The sequence below is a fragment of the Opisthocomus hoazin genome, chromosome 1, assembly GCF_030867145.1.
Source record: "Opisthocomus hoazin isolate bOpiHoa1 chromosome 1, bOpiHoa1.hap1, whole genome shotgun sequence".
Classification (NCBI taxonomy): Eukaryota; Metazoa; Chordata; class Aves; order Opisthocomiformes; family Opisthocomidae; genus Opisthocomus; species Opisthocomus hoazin.
The window spans coordinates 109,281,587-109,300,558 of record NC_134414.1 but is presented as its reverse complement, the minus strand read 5'-3'; the positions used below and the strand labels follow the sequence as shown (position 1 = coordinate 109,300,558).

The 18,972-nt window shown below is 47.3% G+C and overlaps 1 protein-coding gene and 1 non-coding gene across 14 annotated transcripts in view; both read right to left on the bottom strand.

Annotated features, from left to right (window-relative positions):
• Positions 1–1,001: 1,001 nt before the first annotated feature.
• LOC142364322 (U4 spliceosomal RNA) lies at positions 1,002–1,148 on the bottom strand. The gene has a single exon (XR_012766238.1). It is a non-coding gene; the product is annotated as a U4 spliceosomal RNA (small nuclear RNA).
• A 5,504-nt stretch (positions 1,149–6,652) lies between these two features.
• The window catches only part of TIAM1 (TIAM Rac1 associated GEF 1), a 193,666-nt gene continuing 181,346 nt past the window's right edge, over positions 6,653–18,972 (bottom strand). For all 13 annotated transcript variants that reach the window (XM_075433087.1, XM_075433062.1, XM_075433071.1 and 10 more), the window contains 8 exons: positions 17,751–17,930; positions 17,505–17,623; positions 15,601–15,709; positions 13,991–14,049; positions 12,910–13,012; positions 12,091–12,178; positions 11,049–11,221; positions 6,653–9,077 (listed from right to left, as the gene is read on the bottom strand). In XM_075433087.1, coding sequence (XP_075289202.1) covers positions 8,590–9,077; positions 11,049–11,221; positions 12,091–12,178; positions 12,910–13,012; positions 13,991–14,049; positions 15,601–15,709; positions 17,505–17,623; positions 17,751–17,930 — 1,319 coding nt within the window. In that variant the 3' untranslated portion in view covers positions 6,653–8,589. The remainder of the gene's footprint in view (positions 9,078–11,048; positions 11,222–12,090; positions 12,179–12,909; positions 13,013–13,990; positions 14,050–15,600; positions 15,710–17,504; positions 17,624–17,750; positions 17,931–18,972) is intronic.

Sequence of the window (18,972 nt, the reverse complement as noted above, 5' to 3'; positions counted from 1 at the left end):
CGACGGTGCCGAGCAGCCGGCTGACTTTGACAATGTCGCCTGTCGGGAGGTGTTATCTCCATCCTGTCCCTGTTCCGAAATTCCTGGTGGGATCCTTCGGTCCCTTTGGAGAGCGAGCACAAGACACCAGAGACGACGGAGGGAGAAACCGCCCTCCTTCTCCAGGGGAGATGCCCGCCGATCGGTCGGGGAGTGTCGGTCCCAGCATCGTTAGTGCCTGAACAACTCCAAAATACGAATCACTCCAGTACCCCTTGAGGGGTTAATTAAAGGGGTTTAATCTCCGCCGAGAAGAAGCGAATCTGAATCCATCCCTGCAAATTACCGTCTCTCATGGAAAAAAAGCCGGCTCGCAGGCCGCGCCAGGCCCACGGCCGCCCCGCCGCGGGAGGGGAGCCGGGGGGAGCGGGCTGGGGGGGCTGCTCCCGCCCCGCGCCCGCCTGCCTTGGTCCGTTTTCCCCTCACCCGCTGGGTTAGCGAGGGAACCCCCCGCTTCTCGGAGGCGTTCGCGGGGAGAGAGTGACCCCCGCCGGCCACGCCTGGGAAGGAGGGAGCCGGGCTCGGCGCCGGAGCGGCGGCTGGAGCGAGCGGGCGGCCGGGCCTCGGCGGCGGCGGCGGCGGGGGCTGCGTCACGGCCGGCGGGAGCGGGGCCGCTCCGGTCGCTCAGCAGACCGGCCGTGGGCCGTCCCTCAGCACCGCGGGAGCCCGGTGGGCACGGCGGGGGGCTCCGAGCTGGCAGACCGCGCTGCGGGACCGGGCTGCGCGGCGTGGGGCCTTCGGCGTGCCCGGGGAGCCGCGTCGGGCCGGCCCCGTGCGGAGGGAGAGCCTCAGGGGTCACCCAGCGCCGAACCGCGGAGTCCTTATGGTTGGAAAAGACCTCGAAGGTCATCGAGTCCAACCATCACCCCAACACCACCACGCCTGCTAAACCATGTCCCGAAGTGCCGCGTCTACACCTTGTTTGAACACCTCCAGGGATGGCGACTCCACCACCTCCCTGGGCAGTCCAGCGCCTGACTGCTTTTCACAAATAAGTTGCCAACTGTATTTCAAGTCGTCATGGCAGGGTATTGGGAAAAGTTTTCAATCGGCAATAATCGCGCCTCAGATTGACCTCACCGGCTACGACGCAGCCACGGCAAATCCGTTTTCCAAGGAGGGGCAAGGACTCGCGGTTTCTCTGGGAATGGAAAGGAAAGCTGCTGGAGCTGCGGCTGTGCCGGAGTTCCAAAGTGTGGGGCCAGGGGCTACTCCCTGGCACTGGCGACAGCTGACCCCGAGCAGCCCGTGCCTGCGCTGCAGCCTCAGGCAAAACCTTCCAGTGGCCATGAGCTGCCCCGCGAAGTAACACGGGGGGGAGCCTGGGGACCCCGAGAAGCAGAAGGGCATCTGGTGAAAGAGGGTGTCTAGAGCAATTCTCGTAGGTGCGGCGAGTGCAAAGGTTCATCCAGTGCTTTTTTAGGAGTGAGGGCCATGCCACGTAACGCAGTGCTGGCCCTTGGGCGCGGAGGAGCGCTTGGCTTTTTCCCTGCCACGCTCCAAGCACCCCAGTCAGGCGTCGACTGGGAGCCTGCTCTCCCTTCGGAGACAGCGTAGCGCATACTTAATATTCTATTCACGCCTCTCTGCAGCTTTATGAATCTCACTTTCTGGCTTTGATCTGGTTCCTGCAACATTAATTAATTTCAGGCCCTCTTGCTCCCTGTTTTTTTCAATACGCTATTTCTAATTATTTCTTATTTCCTCAGGTTACCTATTTAATCTCAAGCAATTTTTCCCCAAGAGCAGACTACTTGTCTGTTGTAACAATGTGTGATTGCGTACGGGTCATCAGCTAATTGCATAGATGTGACACAGGGATCCGGCACACCTCTCTAACGTAGTTGCCTACACTCAAAAACGGCGTCGGTGTTTGCCTCTCCAAACCGGGCACAGAGTTGCAGGAGGAATTGCAGGAGGAAGTTTCCGTCTGTCCTCCTCTGCTTCATGCAGAGGCTGCTGGCTCGTGGTAGCAGAGATTTTTTTTTTAAGCCAAAGCAGTGGGAAGGATTTCAGACCCGGTGCGGTGAGGCACACAGGGAGCTGGCAGACGCAAGCCGCTTGTCGCTGCTTGTGTGCGTGCTCTTCCAGTTGTGTGCTGCTTTCCGCTTGATGCCCTGACTCGCTTTCTTGATTTCACGACTTCACTGGCGTCCTGAAGGTTCTGGATTAGTCTGGTAGTATTACAAGCTGAAAATAATCCTTCCTTAAGTAGCAAACATAAACTTGCCACCGCTGTAGGAACTGCCGCATATACCATACCCCTTTTCGGTGCCATTTACTTTCTGTGCCTTTTATTGTCATGACCTAGAGAGACATGGAGTTCTGCAAAATTTAATCACTCTAAGAGTCTGTCTCAGACTTGCTGGCAACATAGGCGAAATGTTTAATTTCTACTTCCTTTCACTGTCATACCTTCCTACTTTTTATTGTCTTTTTTGTGGGGAAAAAAGCCCAGTGGCATCCATGAGCAGGATTAATGTCTCTCTGAGTACCAGAAAGGGCCGAGTCTGGGGAAAAAAGCTGACTAATGAGGAGTATGACAGAGGTTTCTAAAGTTATGGTTGATGCGGAGAAAGTTAGTAGAGATTGACCCTTCACAGTTTCAGCCAATGTAAAAAGGTGTCAGATGAAACTAGTGGGATCGAAATTCAGAATGAGCAAAAGGAGGTGGCACATCGCCTCTTAAACTCCTTGCCAGAGGATGTCTGGATGCAAAAGGCTTACCTGGGCTCCAGGGCACGCTGGACAGCCTCCTGGAGCAGAAGTCATTGGGGAGCTACTAAACCCACACTGTGGGATTCGGTTGCCTTTAACGCCACAGGAGCTGCCCCAGGATCCCCCACCACACTCCAGCTGCCCCTCCAGAAGGCATAGCTCACCTGAAGCACCTCTGTCCTCCTGCACCCCCCTGCAGACAGATGTCTCGGACCTCTTAGATTTCTGAAGCATTACTGCTGACTACATGGGGGCAGCTGAATTGCTCTTGGGATCTTCTGAGGTGCCTTAGAAATTCTACACCACGGAACAGCACTGTGCACCTGTGTTTAGAGCTGAGAGTGTGGGGTTCAGAGTATCATCACAGATGTTGTTCTTCTCCGCCAGACCTGTGTCTGTGCGTGCTGCCTGAGGCAGGACATGGGGTGTGTCTGCAGGGGAGCCCAGAGGCATACCCTGTCCCCCATCGCCCCTCGCAGCCAGCCCTGCCCCAGCCATGCCTCCTTCACAGCAGGGTGATGACCCCGAATGCCAGGCTCTGGGCAGAGGAGCAGCAGCACCTTTAACTCTGATGTGCCACAGCAGGGGGTTAGGAGGAGATTTTCTCATTTCAAGTGTTTTGCTTCAGCTGGGAGAAAACAGGGAAGTAGAAAACATGGGTTTGTATACCCAAACACAGTTCAGATAAAAGCCCAGTGATGTTTTTGCAGCAAGGACCCAAGGATTAGGGTCAAACAGGCACTTCTGCCCTTTGCTGTGTTTAGCAGACCCGGAGGATCCCAGGAAACGTGTCTATGTCTGCACCAAACAGTTCTCACTGGGGGTGAGAGGATCAGGAGAAGGTGTCCTACAGCCTCTTCAGTTGTTCCATCCCCACAGTAAATCCGTGCTCCTGCCGTTTCCTATGGAAGATTGTCACCCAGCTTTATCTCCTGGGAGTTTGCCTGTCCGGTTTCGTTGCAATATTTTCATCTTTTGACACAAAATTCAAGATACGTTTTGCAGTTGGTTCCTGACTGGAAAAAAAAACCAACAAACAAATTGAAACTTCTCCCGTGCGACTGCATCGGAGGGGTGCGGAGGGGGAGTCACAGCATCACAGGATAACGCAGGCGGGAAAGGCCCTCGGGAGGTCTCCAGTCCAAACCCCTCCAACCCAGCTCCGGGTTCAGACCTGGCCGCTCAGGGCTTTCTCAGTGTGGTTCCTGAACCCCGCCAAGGATGGAGCCAGCAGAAGCCGTTCTCCTTCCCGGCACACCGAGGCCTGTTCCCTGTATTCCCAGTGGCTTTGTGCAGTCAGCAGCACCTGTAACATCAGCGCCTGCAGGTGAGCATCCAAGAAACCACGGCTTCATTTCGAAGGTCACAGATGGGGAATACTTTGTTGGTTACAATTATTCCCTGACCCAGCATCACCCCTCCCCCTCTCATTAAATTGATTGGAAACACAGAATGGAAAGGAGAAAGCAAACTCGGTACCGCAGCTGTACGTAATGGGCAAACAAATCCCCGCTGCCCAGGGAGTCTGTGTGACTTTTCTGATCACTTTATTAATCTACCACAAGCAAGGATTCCTGACTACAGCTAATTACTTCTTCACACTAACGAAAAGGAAACAGACTAATGGCTACCCAGCCTCCCGTAAGCCTTTCACCGGTACGGCAGGCTTGCTGCAGGACCTTGCGTGTACTCCTCCACCTGCCTTCACTGTCATGCTCAAATTGGGAACCGTTTACCCAGGCCCTAAGGCTGCTATCAGATTTCGTTACTGCAAAAAGCTGCTCAAGCTCATGCCCACGTACGACGCAGAGGTGCTACGTGTTATTAACAGGACGTGGCCAAAGCAAAAGAGAAACAGAGGAAGCGATTTTTCAAAGGCTTTCTTTCCCCTCGTTTCCCCCCAAAGTCAGGCAGAGCCACAGCCAGCTTCCAAAGCGCTGGCTTGGATTCATTCAGTCATGCTGACACGCTGACAGTCTCCAATCAACATGCATGACAGGTCTTGTAATTGAAAGGACTGAAAAAGAAAAGTCTAGTGTTCAGCACAAGTACCTCAGCAATTGTTGAGAATAAAATTAAGAGGAAAGGAAGGAGAGCTGCCAAAGACACCAGGAGTGGGAATGTGACCTGCGGGAAGCACTGTTCGCTGTCTCCACGGTTATCTGGCCACATTTAAAATAGCCGCACGCAGGGAGCGGGGTCACATTCTTGACGTGTTATTTGCAGAGACAATAGCCTCAGAAACAAAAGTACTTCCTGCGTTGTCCTGAAGCCGGGGCAAGCGAAGCAGGTCTGCTAGAGGAGACAGCAAAAACAACTGACTGGTAGAGCCAGAGTTAAGAAAAGCACTTCCCAGACCTCAGTGCCACCAGGTGCCTGGGCTCTCCCTGCAGAAGACCTCTGCCGCTCTTCTACTGCCGGCAAGACCAAGGGGCTGCGCAAGGCTCTTCTTGCAGCTCTGGCAATAACACCTTGTTTTTCAGTAAACCAGCTCCCCAACGTCCACCAGCCCACCTTCCAGGGACAATCTGCCGGAATCCACGTGCATAACCCCACCGCCTGTACGCCGCTAGTCCTACTTCCCCTGCAGGAAAGCGGTGGGAGTCAGGGTCTCACCCACGGGCCAGGGAAGCTCCTGCCCAGGCTGCACAAACCACCCCCCCACTGTGCGCTCCTTGCATTTGGGCTAAAATTCAGCACCCTGTTTGGCCAAACAACCGGCCACCGCACGACTGGAGATCTCTTCCAATGTAACAGGAATTCTTCTGAAATTTGCTACTTTTCTTCCTCTCTCTTTTTAAAATAGAAACTTAAGGTTCTTTGTGACCAGTGCAGAAAAAACCAGGCACGACTAGTTATGGGCATAATAAGGAAAATGGCAACTCTCACTTCTGCAAAATATGAGCTGAGCCTTCCCTGAGGGCTCTTTCCTAAGCTACAGTAGGTGAGAATGCAAGAACTACTCCACAGCATCACACTTTCCACCTACCACACCTTCTGTGTAAGGCTTGATAGGTGATAAATGAGCTGCACAACACGAATTTTTAATGCAAGGTATGATGTTATTGCAGTAGGAGCAGCTCTTCAAGCAGCTTCGTACACAACCTGAAAGCTGAAGTCAGTTGCTGGAAACACAGCAGTAGCTAGGAAAAACTATGCTGTGGGGGAGGCGAACACGTGAACACATCTAGAGAAAGGCTGTGGCATTTAAAACAGAAGTTCATACTTGTTCACACTTGTTCTCTGCTGAGCACACAAGCGAGGATTAGCATGCTTTGCACTCCTGCCTCAGCAGAGGTTGACACAGTTTCACAGATCTGGGGAACAGTGTTGCTAGTCACAGACTTCAACCTGCCGTTGCAAAGTTGGCAGCCCCGCTAACGGAAAGCTTCGTTTTGTGCCAAGGTGCCCATCAGACAGGCACACTGCAGGCAAACACTTGCATCTAGCGTTTGGTCTTCCTGTCTTGTTCTCCATGCTCTAACAGGCAAGGCTCCAGGCTTGGACCTTCCACTGGGGAAATGAATAAAAAAAAAAAATAAGGTTTCAGCAGGAGAGAAGGGAGGCCAACAAGTTTGCCCCCAGCCCTTCGCATGGGACAGGCTGAAGCTGAGCACGTGCTGGCCAAAGGATCCGTCACTTACCCCAGGGCTCAGACCCCACCAAAAAGCAGCGCCAAGACAGGCGGAACCCGTTCTAAGGGGACACCTGCACATGGTGCCAGGCACAAACTGCTAAGGGTGGAAACCTTACTATGAGGGAGACTCCTTAGGGGTTATTAAAGCCAGGAGAGCGATCCCAACAGCTTCATCCACTGTAGAACTTGCTTCCTTGCTTGCCTCTGCCGAGACAGGCACATATCTTGGAGCACACACGCACACACACCACACTCTCGTATTTTTTTCCAGTATTTTATTTCTGACAGGCATTTACAACGTTCCATTCATAGAACTAAAAACATAAAAATAGACCTTCTTTCAGCTTATAAAAGAAATATATAAGAACCTTTGACATAGACATGTCATGACATTATGTACAAGAACAACGGTACCTTCCCAGTACCAGCCTTCCAGTATTTCAGCACTGACTGTATTCCGCTGGGTACAGCATAGGACAGCTAAAACCTCCGCTTCTCTCATACGCCGGGACACAACTAACGGGTAGATGATATAAAACAATGATGTGATAATACAAAGGGTATAGAAACCTTTCTAAAGCTTTTACGAAAAGAAATCAGAAGATAGCAAAAAGTTAATAGAGAAAGCTTTCATAAGATCAAGTATAGTGCACCAGAAACAAGAAGGGAGGGGGCGACGGGGCAATGCTAGCTGGGACACAAAGACAGTGATGGATTTTTTAGGGGGAATAATTTTTGTTATGTTTTAAAATATAGTCAGAGTGGATTTTATAAAATATAATCCTAAAGCTATTATAAAATTTCAGGTTTTCAAAGTACCTATTAATGTGTCAAACATCAATAGATACCAACAAAAAAAAAGAAAATTTCATATAATCTTCCTTTTTTCCTATAGGTGAAACTGAAATGGGAAAAGCTATATAAATCTTAAAAAAAAAAAGTGCTATTTTGTGTTTCGTATTTGGAAGTCTACTTAAAAACCACAAGATTTTAGTCACATTTTACCCTGTTTTAGATGTTTAAATAAAAGATTTTAAATGTTAAAGAGGTTTGCTTGTGTAGAACTTGTTCATTCTCTATTGCAGTGGAAAAGCTTTTATAAAGGAATTAAAATACACTAGTTTCACCCACAGCAGGAAAGTGGATGAGGTCAGTTTTTTGGCCATGAATTCCCTGTCCCCTAAGCCCACACTCTGCCAGAGAGAGTGGACCAAACGGGTCTGTGATGTTGCTACACTGGCTCCAGCGAGGTTACACCATGGATCGGTTTGGTCCACTACAATTCAGTCACGTCATTTTATTTTATTCTTTTTATTATCTAACTAAACTCCAGTCTCAAACATATACAATAATCCTTTTCCTGAAGAAAGTTATACCTAAATAAGAGTTTCCAGTTCATATTTTAATATAAAATCACCATTCCTAACCCTCTGCAAAAAGCTAGCCTCGTATCCTAGACGTGGAGTTACGCTAACGCTGTAAAACTCTTATCCCTTTGTGCCCCTGCATCTCAGGTAAAATACAAAAAAATATTTCTTCAAGTGTTGAATTTGGATCTCTTTTAAGAGAGTTTGGCATCTTTATAATATCGTGTAAAACTAGAGCTTCCGACACTGACGTTAAATTAGACCAGCCACAGACCAAGAGGACTTGACACGACATAAATCCCAAACCTTTCCTCACACATTTCTAAAATACACGTATATTCTCTTACACTTAAAGAGGGAAAAGTAATAAGAATACTGCAACTGTACACGTTAAAAAGGCAGTTTCCTCATTAAGGAGATGAACCTGTAACTGACGTTTTGCAGCTATAAAACCTTCTGCTCGTTGTGCTATTGTTTAAGCTAGTTCGCTGCACGTAGGTTAAGACATCCAGAGTAATTTGTTTTCCAGTGATGATATTCTCCCCATACCTAATTTCAGCCCCTGATTATTTTAGAATAAATAAAATAGTGTGAAAGCCCTTGGTAACGTAAGACAGGACCTTAAGCTTATTCCGTTCCAGGTGTTTGAGCGTTTTACAGTTGCCTGAAGTGTGGCCGCATGGCTTCGGACCAATTCAGCTGCCAAAATGGTGTGTGCAAGTGTGCAATCTGTCGGGAGCGGCTCCCCGCGGCGCACGAGGGCGGAAAGGAGGGACGGAGGGTGGGACGGGGAGACCTACGCATCCAGGCGGGGGGAAGGGGGCCGGTTTAGAGCTCCGTGTTCAGTTTCCTGCCAGGGACAAAGTCTTCACGCCTAACCCAGATGACCTCCTCGCCGTGGCCCTCCACGTCGCCGTTGATGCCGGAGGACAAGGCCGCCTGCTTCTTCAGCTGGGTCATCCTGGAGGCGTGCGTGTCCATGGCCGGGCGCGGGCGGTCTCCCCGGCACGGCTGGCTGCTCGTGATGGAGGCCGCCTGCAGCCGCTCCCGAAGGTCTCGGTCGGCCACGGCACCTCTCATGGCCTCGCAGTACTCATCGTCATCGCTGAGGATGTCCGTTTCCTTGATGTCCTCCTGCTCCTCATACTGAGCAAGGTCAAACTGTTCCTCTACCCAGCGGTCAGTGTCCCCACTGTGCGTGGGTTGCTGGGGCTCTTTCTCAGGGCTGCTCGTGTAGACGGCATCTGAGTCAATGGTAAACCTGTTTCGGGCCAGCCGCCGCCTCCTCCTCCCAAGAGACTTGCTTGGGGCTGACACTGCGCACACACAAAGATAAAACCCCACAGGCTTTTTATACACGGTACAACACTCTTTAAAAAGTTACTCTTCCAGGGGCCCTTTGTTTAACACCACTAGGCACAAAGCAGGCAGAATCCCACGAATGACCTAGTCATTCAGCATCCTCCCTGCGGGCAAGTCACACTTCACTCAGCTCCTCAGTACAGGTCTCTCTCCAGCTGAAAAAGGAGTTTCTGCTACTCAGATCCACAGTTGGGATAATGGCCCGTAATTACTGTTCCTCCTCAGCGCCAGGCAGGCAGCCAGCCAGCACAGAGTGCATCCGTTCAGCTCAGCTTCTCACGCGCAGTGCCCTGCTGTCAGCACACCGCAAAAACCAGCTAGCCCTGCGCCTCGGTGCGGGAAGCTGCTTTGTCTCGGGTAAGAGCAACACTACAGGTTTCCAAGCAGCTACCTTGGCGCTGAAGATGCTGCAATTGTTGCGTTATTTACGGGGAAGTAAGTTCCCCATCCAGGCTCTACTACTCCCTTGCCCGCTCCCTCCCTACTAGGGGGAAAAAAAAAAAAAAAAAAGGAAAACCCCGAAACCAGAAAAACTTTCAGAAGTTTCTTACTCAGCATCAGCTGGTCTACTAGCTTTTGCAACTGGCCCAATTAGCAAATTCACATCTTCTGTGTCGGAACATCTTCATAAGAGGCTTGTGAGGCAAAGCAGGGGACGAATCCTGCAGCTGAAGGACCTGCAGGCATTCCAGCGCTTTGCGTGCACACACACGTAGCTCCGTGGCAAGCAGGTGAGCTCCGAGGTTGCAGCTTGTCCCCCTCCGCTAAACAGCACCTGAGCACTTTCAGCATGTATTTATCAAACTGTTGCTTGGGAGCGGGGCTACATCTAAATATCCCTGAGCCTCAAAACATGCATTAAGTACAACAGCTCAGCAGTTGCAAATTTTAGCTGTAGTGACAGGCATGGACTCTAAGAGGAGATTTTAATCTCTGCAGGATTCGTCATGCAAACGCACCAACGAGCCAAACTGAAAGAAGGTTCGGCACCTACGGCAGATTAGCCCCACAGGCTGACCGAAGCAGCACTGCGGCAAAACAGTTGCGTTTTGGCCCTCCTCTGACTCTTCTTCCTCACGATTTTACGTGTCTCTGAGGCAGATGGCTAGCAACACCCCGAGTGAGAAGCCATGCTGCGAATGTTATTGGTCTGGCCTGCCCATTACAGAAGAGGAACAGAAAGCCTGGTTGTCTACATGGCTGGATCTAATGAGCAGAAAAAAAAATAACAGACCAGAACAAAACACGCAGAGGTGCCGTATACTTTTCAGTTGGAAGTAAATGTTTCTTCCCTCCATCATCTAGTGTTCTGAAAATGAAAACCTGCTTTTCCCTGGGATTTTCTCATTGCTTTTGCCTGAAGTTTACTGAAAAGGAAAATCCATGGTTTAGGACAGACCATTACAAAAATAACAGTATCATGTGCATGCTTCTCAAAATGTGAGAAGTAGAAGCACGCACCCTTTAGCAATAGAGCTGAAAAGGCTAAAATGGAGGACGTACAAACCTAGCTCTTCAAAACAAGCCACTCACTCAGGGGAACTGATTTTTCTTGTGCATTTTAGTTTAAAAGTGCTAGGGTTAGCTCAAAGTTCTGTACGTGCTTTTAAGAAATATGCAGCGGGCTTCTGCTTTGTTCAGCTGAAACCCATTTTCAGATTAAAGTGCACAGCCAATCGGTATTGACAGGAATCCCATTTCTTCCTTCCATGCCAGAAGGGCCGCTCTGAAGCTGAGCCTTGAGTGCAAAGCAAGGTAAACAGAGGCAATTTAAGGCTCTCAAGGAGGTGAAGCATGGAAAACCAGCAGTTTTTACGTACGCAGGAGAGAATGCTAATCCTAATATACAAGTAACAGACACCACCACATGTCCTACAGCGGTGCAGGGGTTACTGGGATCTTGAAAGTCTGTAGCCCTACAGTACCTGCCCTGTTCATGGCTGGCCTTGCACCTTTTAGAGCACACAATCTTTTTCCACCAAAAGGAACATATTGCTGGGATGAGGGCAAACTTTCGGTTTTAAGAAGCTGTCTTCTGTGTTTATCCCGCAGAATCGAGTGCACTGCCTTCAGAAAGTCCTTCCTGTGTTCTGGTGAACTGAAAAATAGGTGAGAATACAAGAGGCAGCGTTATCTCTTGGGAACTGCTAAAAACTCACTGTAAATGAGATAAATAATGACCAGTTCTGTAATTTATGTCAGTGCAAACTGACTAGCACGCACCCCAGAGAAGCCTCAATTTAATACAGTGTTTTCAAATCCAAGCTAAATCTATAGTCATTGCAATGGCCATCCAAGGAAACAAATACACTGTTCACTAACAAAATATTTAGCCATTCAGCCCTCTTGAGGTTTCCTTCTTCTCCAATACCGACCACCCACTTCTCTTTTTCTGATAAAGATCAAATTGACCTATGGTGGATAATTAAATCTCAGTTTGTCTCCTTTAAACACACACCAAGCAGAAGTCCTGCAACTCTTTCCTACCTAGTAGAAGGAATTGGCTTGGTATCAGCTCCGTTAGACCCTGGTGAACTTCTGTACCACGTTCTTATTTGAACTCTAAAGCACATCAGGGCGACCACCACAATGAAGATGGACAAGGTTCACTTAAGGAAAGGGCAATGCCCTAAGAGGAGAGGTTGGAACTTAGTGGCCTGAAAGGTACCAGCTGAACACGACACGTTAGCAGCTACCTGGCATAGAGATCCAATGCTGGAGTTCACCTGGATGTAAATTTGTGACAGGACAACTGTGATAATGATATTCCCAGAAAGGCGCAACGATGATCAAATGTATGCCTTTATTTTAGTACATTTTACAAAATTCTGCCTGCCAGAAGTAAGGTTTTAAACACCCTCCCCCCACTTCCCCTACTGGCTATTCCCAGATTGCCTTCAAGGAAAGGCAGAGGCAAGCTGGGATCCAGAGATGCAGCTGCCATTGAAAATATGGAAACGCACTTACCTACAGCAAAGGTGAAACGTTCTTTCTGGCCTGCCTTCAGACTCAGATTTAACATGGACAATCTCACATACAGAATTGGTCTCTGCATCTAAAGTGAAAAGCAAACCAGACTTCATATAACAGTTTCTTATATTTAACCTCAGTTAGAGTATTTATTCCATACTCCTGAAGAAACAGTTTAAGACCATCCAGGATAACAGATAATAACACTGCAAGTAACATTAATTCATGGCTGAAAGGCAGCTGTGGACAAGTGACGAATGAAACCACACTTCAACTTGCCAAAATCTAGTAGTATTTTACATGCACTTACTGAGTCCCATGAAGATACGAAACCTGCCCCCCCAGCTTTCCAGGTGTTCTACAGAGTACTATCACATTTTACAGCTACCTCCTCTGTTCTTTCCACTTTCAGTTATGCATTAGAAAGGGAGCAAATTGTTTAAAATTTTAAATATAACAACCTTCACATGAAGCCATCACCAATAAGAACAAAAATTCACAAGCTCTGTCTCACAGCTGCAATATTTCCTTCTAGGCTCCAGAAGAGGATGAGAGGGAACCAGAGTCAACAACGACTCTGTCCTGTTTTTCCAGAACCCTGACTGGCTTCAGAAAAGTACTGACAAGCTTGAGATACACAACTGGAGCTTCTGCCCCTTCGTTTCTCTGCAGGGCTATTATGGATGTTGAGGTTGTGGGTTCCTTGCTCAGGCCCCAGAAGCTGCATACGCATGTACTAAGGACAAACATCGGTCAGTGAATGCCCCCAGACCAAACATTACGAACCTTGCCAAATTCATGCAGTGGGAACATTACCTGCACTTGCCAACGCCCGAACCTGCAGGGCTTCCAAAGGTATCATGTGGCGAAAGCGGAACGGATCCCAGTCTTCATAAATTGAAGCTCTGTGTGATCCTCCCTGGAAGAATTTCAAAATACCATTAGGAAACGAGACACCTTGGGATAGTCAGACACAAAAGTCTCATTTGCTTTGCACCAAGAACATCCAGCTAGAGACTTGTTGCAAATCCTGTTCTCTCCCTAAAACATCTTAGTAACCAGCATCACTGATGTGCCTATCTATGAAGATCTTGCTAAATTCTAGACAGAAGCAATGATTAGACCAATCAACTCTTATCAGTGCCTTCAAAAGTCATTCAAGACCAATGCTGCATTTTCTCCTTCAAGTGCACATACACACAAAAACATGCATAAATTTTGCCTTAGTCACTCCAAAGTTATTTCGTGGCCACCTGACTTTGGAAAACAACCATACAAGCATTTCAAATCACACTTTGGTTTATGCCCTACGTGGGAATCAGAAAGTTTTCTGTAATACTATAAGCTGTGTTCCCTATTGTACCAAGACATGTGGTTGCTGTCAAGCTTAGCTTTAACTTTTCATCCCAAACTGCAGTAGAATCCCCTGATACACACGGTAGGCACACCCAATTTAGCTAAGCGCAATCAGCACTTGCTCAGTGGCAAGCAACAGCCAGAACTGAAGAGAGGGTATTGTGTTTCACTAAGAAAGCTGACAGGCATCAGTTCTCATATTTGACTCACATACACCGATCAAGAGCCAAACGCAGGAGAGACCTTCAAGGTGACACCTTGTTTCATGGAAGTCCACTCCCCAGCATGGAATGGATATGGCAGGCCATAGGAATGACAGTCCAGCAGGGAGCAAAGGATAAACCAAATGAATGCCTGCAGAGCGCGGCGCCCAGGCCCAACGGCAGGCCACTCGGCGTTACTCAAACACTCAGTTGTGTGGCAGAGAACAAGAATCACATATTCAGAAGCATACTCTAGCACCCCAGCTTTATGGAAAGCAAATCTTGATTGCAGCACCACAAACGCACACAGCATCACCGAAATAGTCCATGCAACTTACAAGTTTCTTCTTCTGTTTGGAACCATCCTTGTATACAAGGACCACAGCAGTTTTGAACACTAGAGGAGAAAGTTAGAAACAAAAGCCATGCAGTCAATGAGGTTGGGAACGGGTCTCCTCTATGCCCAAGCACACAGACCTTTCAACTCCTCCGACAGCCCTCGCCTGAGTCAGGGAGGGAAGGCAGGTGTAAACCTACCAGCCCTCTTGCACACTCTTCCCACAAAAATCAAGCTCAACTGCTTTTAGTACACAAAACCAGGTTAGTTCAAAGTCAGTTGAAACTTAAGAGCTTAGGTTACCAGTTATTGGAATGAATATTTAAGCAGCAACAGTTCTATGCAAAAAATTTATAAAACTTTAATCCCCCTGGCCAAGTCCACCTCAGACAAACGAGCAGCATCCAGCTATGTGCAGCCAGTCAGCAGATGAGACTGCACTTGGGACAGTATCTGAATCCCTCCCAGGTGGGGCAGGGGTCTGTGCCGAATTAAACAGTGAGCACCACTGGCAGGCAGAGGTGTTGACCAGTTCCTCTTTTGCCACATAACATCCACATGGAGCTGGCATCTGCCTTTCCAGTTTTCCTTGTGATCTCTTTCTTCAGGCCTCAAGTGCATCCTTTGTTTTCAGGCTGAATTGTGTGGACACTTAATTTTGGACATTTTATTTAGCAATTCAAAGGTTTTTAGAGTAATTAAGAGTTGCTGCACATTCCCAGCAGCTTTCACAAGGCGCCTCAGCTTCAGGGTATGGCCAGGTGCTTTCCCAACTTACAGGAAAGCAGTGAATTTTTATACGCTCTTCCAGAACAAAGCTGAAAGAGACTTCATTCATTATTTGTTTGGTATAAAACAAAAACAGAAATAAAAATCACTGGCTTCCTAACCAGCATCACTTTCTGGAAACAAGAAGTAAAAAGCCCGTTGCATGTAAAGAAATCTAGGAACAAATAAAGAAAACTTAGCACACTCTGCATTACTTGATATAACCCTGAAAGTAGAAGAGATGAGATTTAGCCAATACAAGCAATCATGTACCTTTCCAAGGGACCATACTTCAATGCAGTGGAAAGACCTCGAGATCCGTGCCAACAGCAGCTTAAATTTCTAGTTTGGCCACCCAAGACAGGCTACTTGGAGGGAGACAGACCACTTCAAAGCAACTCACTGGGAGTCCTGGCTTAGCTTTTAAGCACTTTTTGAAGCCTAGATATACGAGTTCTTTCTGGCAAAAGGCACGGAGAAAAAAGGCAAGGTCTCTGCAAGCCCCCAACCCATTCTACAGGATGTGAGGTAGAGTTACTTGGTATCGACAGACTGCAAGCCGTATCTTTCCAGAGACAAATACCTTTCTATATAGCTCTCAGTTCATAGCCTTGGATATGGGTTTAAGAAACTCTTGCACTATTAAAGCAGTCATCTCCAAACTCTTCACCAGTCTTAGATCAACACAGAACAGAATCTGACCATTGCAGCAAAGACACAAATACAGTTTTAAGTTCCAGACAACGTTGTGGAAAGCAACACTCAACTACCTTCAACAAATATCTGTTAAGGCACAGCTGACAGTCTTTTAGGCATCCAAAATAAAATTACTAGGATACAAACCAAATGCTGCCAGCTCAGGTTCCTTCTTCCACTTCCCCAGCGAAGCTGGAGGATTCAGCCATATCACTGTGTTATGCAAGAGCAAGTCCCCCATCGAAAGGTCTGCAACCTGCCAACACAAACACACACACAAAGACACAATGTGTAAGCAGTTCAAGAAAGCTTACTCGAATTTTCAGTTCAAGAAAACTTGCTTGAAGTTTATTCCTAAACAAACAAAAAACACCCCACAAGCAAACTTTTGGAATATTTCATCAGATGACTGCAAGCGTGTGCAAGCAGACTGTGAAAGTTACCAATAGATGCATGTAAATCCTTAACTGGTGAGCATAAATTAGGAGAAGTCAAACTCAGAGTCTGGCTCTTGTAATTTGGCGGGAAGTCAGGGCAAAACCCAGATGTTTTCCTTACATCTTTTCCTCCTTTGTCCATCCTTCTCCCAACCAGTCTCTTTCTATTTTGTTTGAATGTTTAAGCATAGCCCCCATCACACACACAGAGTCTGGGGTCAAGTTTAGAGACCGCATCGTGTGAAGTGGTCAGAGCACTTCCTCCCCACAGTTGCTGTGGCTCTTGATTTCGCCTGAAGGCTCATCTGTGAAAACCACATCACTGGAAATGGACTAATACAGGCGTTCATAACAACTGTTGGGAGATGCCTACTAATATTGCAGCAACCCCATCTTTCACTTTAACTTACGGTCTCCCACAGTGACAAATCAAGGGCTGTCCCCAGTCGAGGGGCCATGTTACCCCATTCCTCCACCTTCCTCTCATTAAAGTCTGACTTTTGCCTAGGGATGCCATGGATACCATCAGCACAAGAACCTGAGGTCTCCCCGATAACAAGGGCAACACTAAGATATGTGCTTACTGTTTCCTCTTCAGATTAACACCAAACCATGATTGCTCTCCCAACAGATGTCCTGATGTGCTCTCTCCACTGCTGCTTGCCAGCACCAACCCTAGTCTCTGCCCTCTAACCACCATCTGATCCCTCCCTACCCCCTGCTGCTATCCAGCTCTCATACCCAAAGCTTCGTCAACACTACTCTATCCCAGACCTCCTTTGCCTTGTAGCCCAATGCCTCTTATCTTTGTTCTTCACATCGGCTGCTGGCAAAACCGCATTACCATTACTTCATACGGTCATGTCTCTTTCTAGCCTTCACGCATATCACTGCTCCCATTGGCTCTTTAGTATGACTCTACCTCTTCCTTGACTCCCCCTCAGCCTTACTCTGTTTCCCTCTTACTGCCCTCCACTCCGCTGCTCTGCTGGACTGCAGACCTGTGCTTTATCAGTAAATGGAGACTCCGGGTCTCAGTCTGACACTTCAAGACACCTTCCACGGCTTTCTGAGATGGTCAGCCAGGACTGAGCCACACTGGATCTCCACGTGTTTGCATATGCGCCATATGAGACACCTAGGCCAAAGCCCAAGGCTCTCTCACATACCAAGCCCACTAACACACTTTCTAAAAGAGAAACAGCAGTTTCTCACACATTGCACCTCATGTTTTGATCTCTTTAAAGTGATTAAAGAGCTAAGTACAGACCTGCCTCAGCAAGCCATTCCACTCAGAGTGGTGGGGTGAGATTGTTCATGTGGAACGAGGAGAGCCAAGGCATGGACATCAAAATAGTGATCTGCAGGTTGGGATGTGATTTTGACCCAAGCACAACACTGAAGGTGAATTAACCCACTACTTTTTTCCATTGTTACCACTCACTGATCCATACATGGAAAAGCGGTTTTTGAATTGGACTGGGATTTATCTGTTTGCACCAGGATCCACTTAAATGACCCAGCACGAAAGGTAAATATTTGATACGATTTAACATTCACGCTACAGGCACCAAAATAACAGCCTTTTTTCTCTTAAATTTCACCATCTGTTACCTCTTTTTTCTCCCCTGTTTGTTCTGCTATGAGTTGGTCAAACACTGCCCCATATTCTTCATGGATTTTCTGCATCTCATTAATGTGGCTGGCAACTTTGTTCATTGTTTTTATGGCCACTAGAAGAAAGACAGAGAAATAGGGGAAGAGACAAAAGGTATTTTTAATCTTGTGAGAGGAAACGGGAGGAGGAGGGTTCCGGATCAGAGGTTAAACAGGGAAAAGCAACGTAGGTTAGCTCCTTACCATCAAGGTGATAATGTTCTTCACTATCTACGTCAGTCAGAGCAAAGAGCTCCTTTAGCAGGAGAGGGTACTTCAGTATCCGCTGGATGGGTTTGATGAGGTAAGACTCCAGCGTGGAGGAGTGCTGCCGTCGGGGATTCTGAGCATCCAGAAATGCCTTGAAAGCAGTGTCTGTCTTGGCTGGAAGATTAAAATCAAATGATTTTTGATTTATCCAATCGCAACAGCTGTCCTGATAAAGTGACTTATCCAGCTTTAAATTCATTTATCCAGAGACATTTTGCAAGGCAGTGCAGATTTATTGGGTCCTGCATTTTATTTATCAGTACTGCATTTATGCACTTCAGGTTTTGAGTTACTGACACTTTGCCACAAACACACTATTTATGATTTAATAACAGGCACCCACCTTACTGTAGAAATACATGCAGTTTTTGATTTCACTATCCACAGTATTTCTGGCCTTGCAACTATTATAGAGCAGCAAAAATTGTTTTAATCTTCTGTTTTCTTTAAGAAAAGACTCAGGCTGGATATCTGTAAGAAATCACTACTCGTGACTCTAGTCTGACAGGTACATCTATAATATTGGCAAGTCTGGTTATTGTTACCTCATTGAGCCTTAAAATGCAGTACTAAACGACAACAATAAAAATCAAGAGCTAGTAAAGAGGCAGGAAGCGATAAACTTACAGCAGTACACCATATTTTGGGAGCACAGGCAGACTGGACACCAATTGCTGTCATCTCTTCTACCTGACTGCTACTGAATTTATGAAAATACCATATTCTCTGTTGCTCCCTCTACTAGAACATAAATTTGTACATGGAGAACGTGGCATTTTTAGACATACCAGTTATTCAGTGCAGGAACAATTCCATACAATTGTTTTTATTAGAGCAATGTCCCCTGCCAAGGTTGGGTGGTGTTTTTTTTTTTTAGACAATCACCTGATTTCAATAAAGCAGCTTCAGTTTCAAATCAAAAAGCCACCTGCACCTCAGCTGAGGACACCAAATACAGTTGAAATAAATCTCTTAAAAAGCCTGGGAGTGTATCGCTGGAATAAAATTTTAATTTCTGTTTGTGTCATAATTCAAGCACATCCATTTCTTATTTATAAATACAGTCAGCAATGAAAAAGCAAAAGAAAACCACCAGATCTACCTAGTCTACAGCCTTAACATTAAGGTCTAACGAAATGATGTCAAAAGAAAGCAT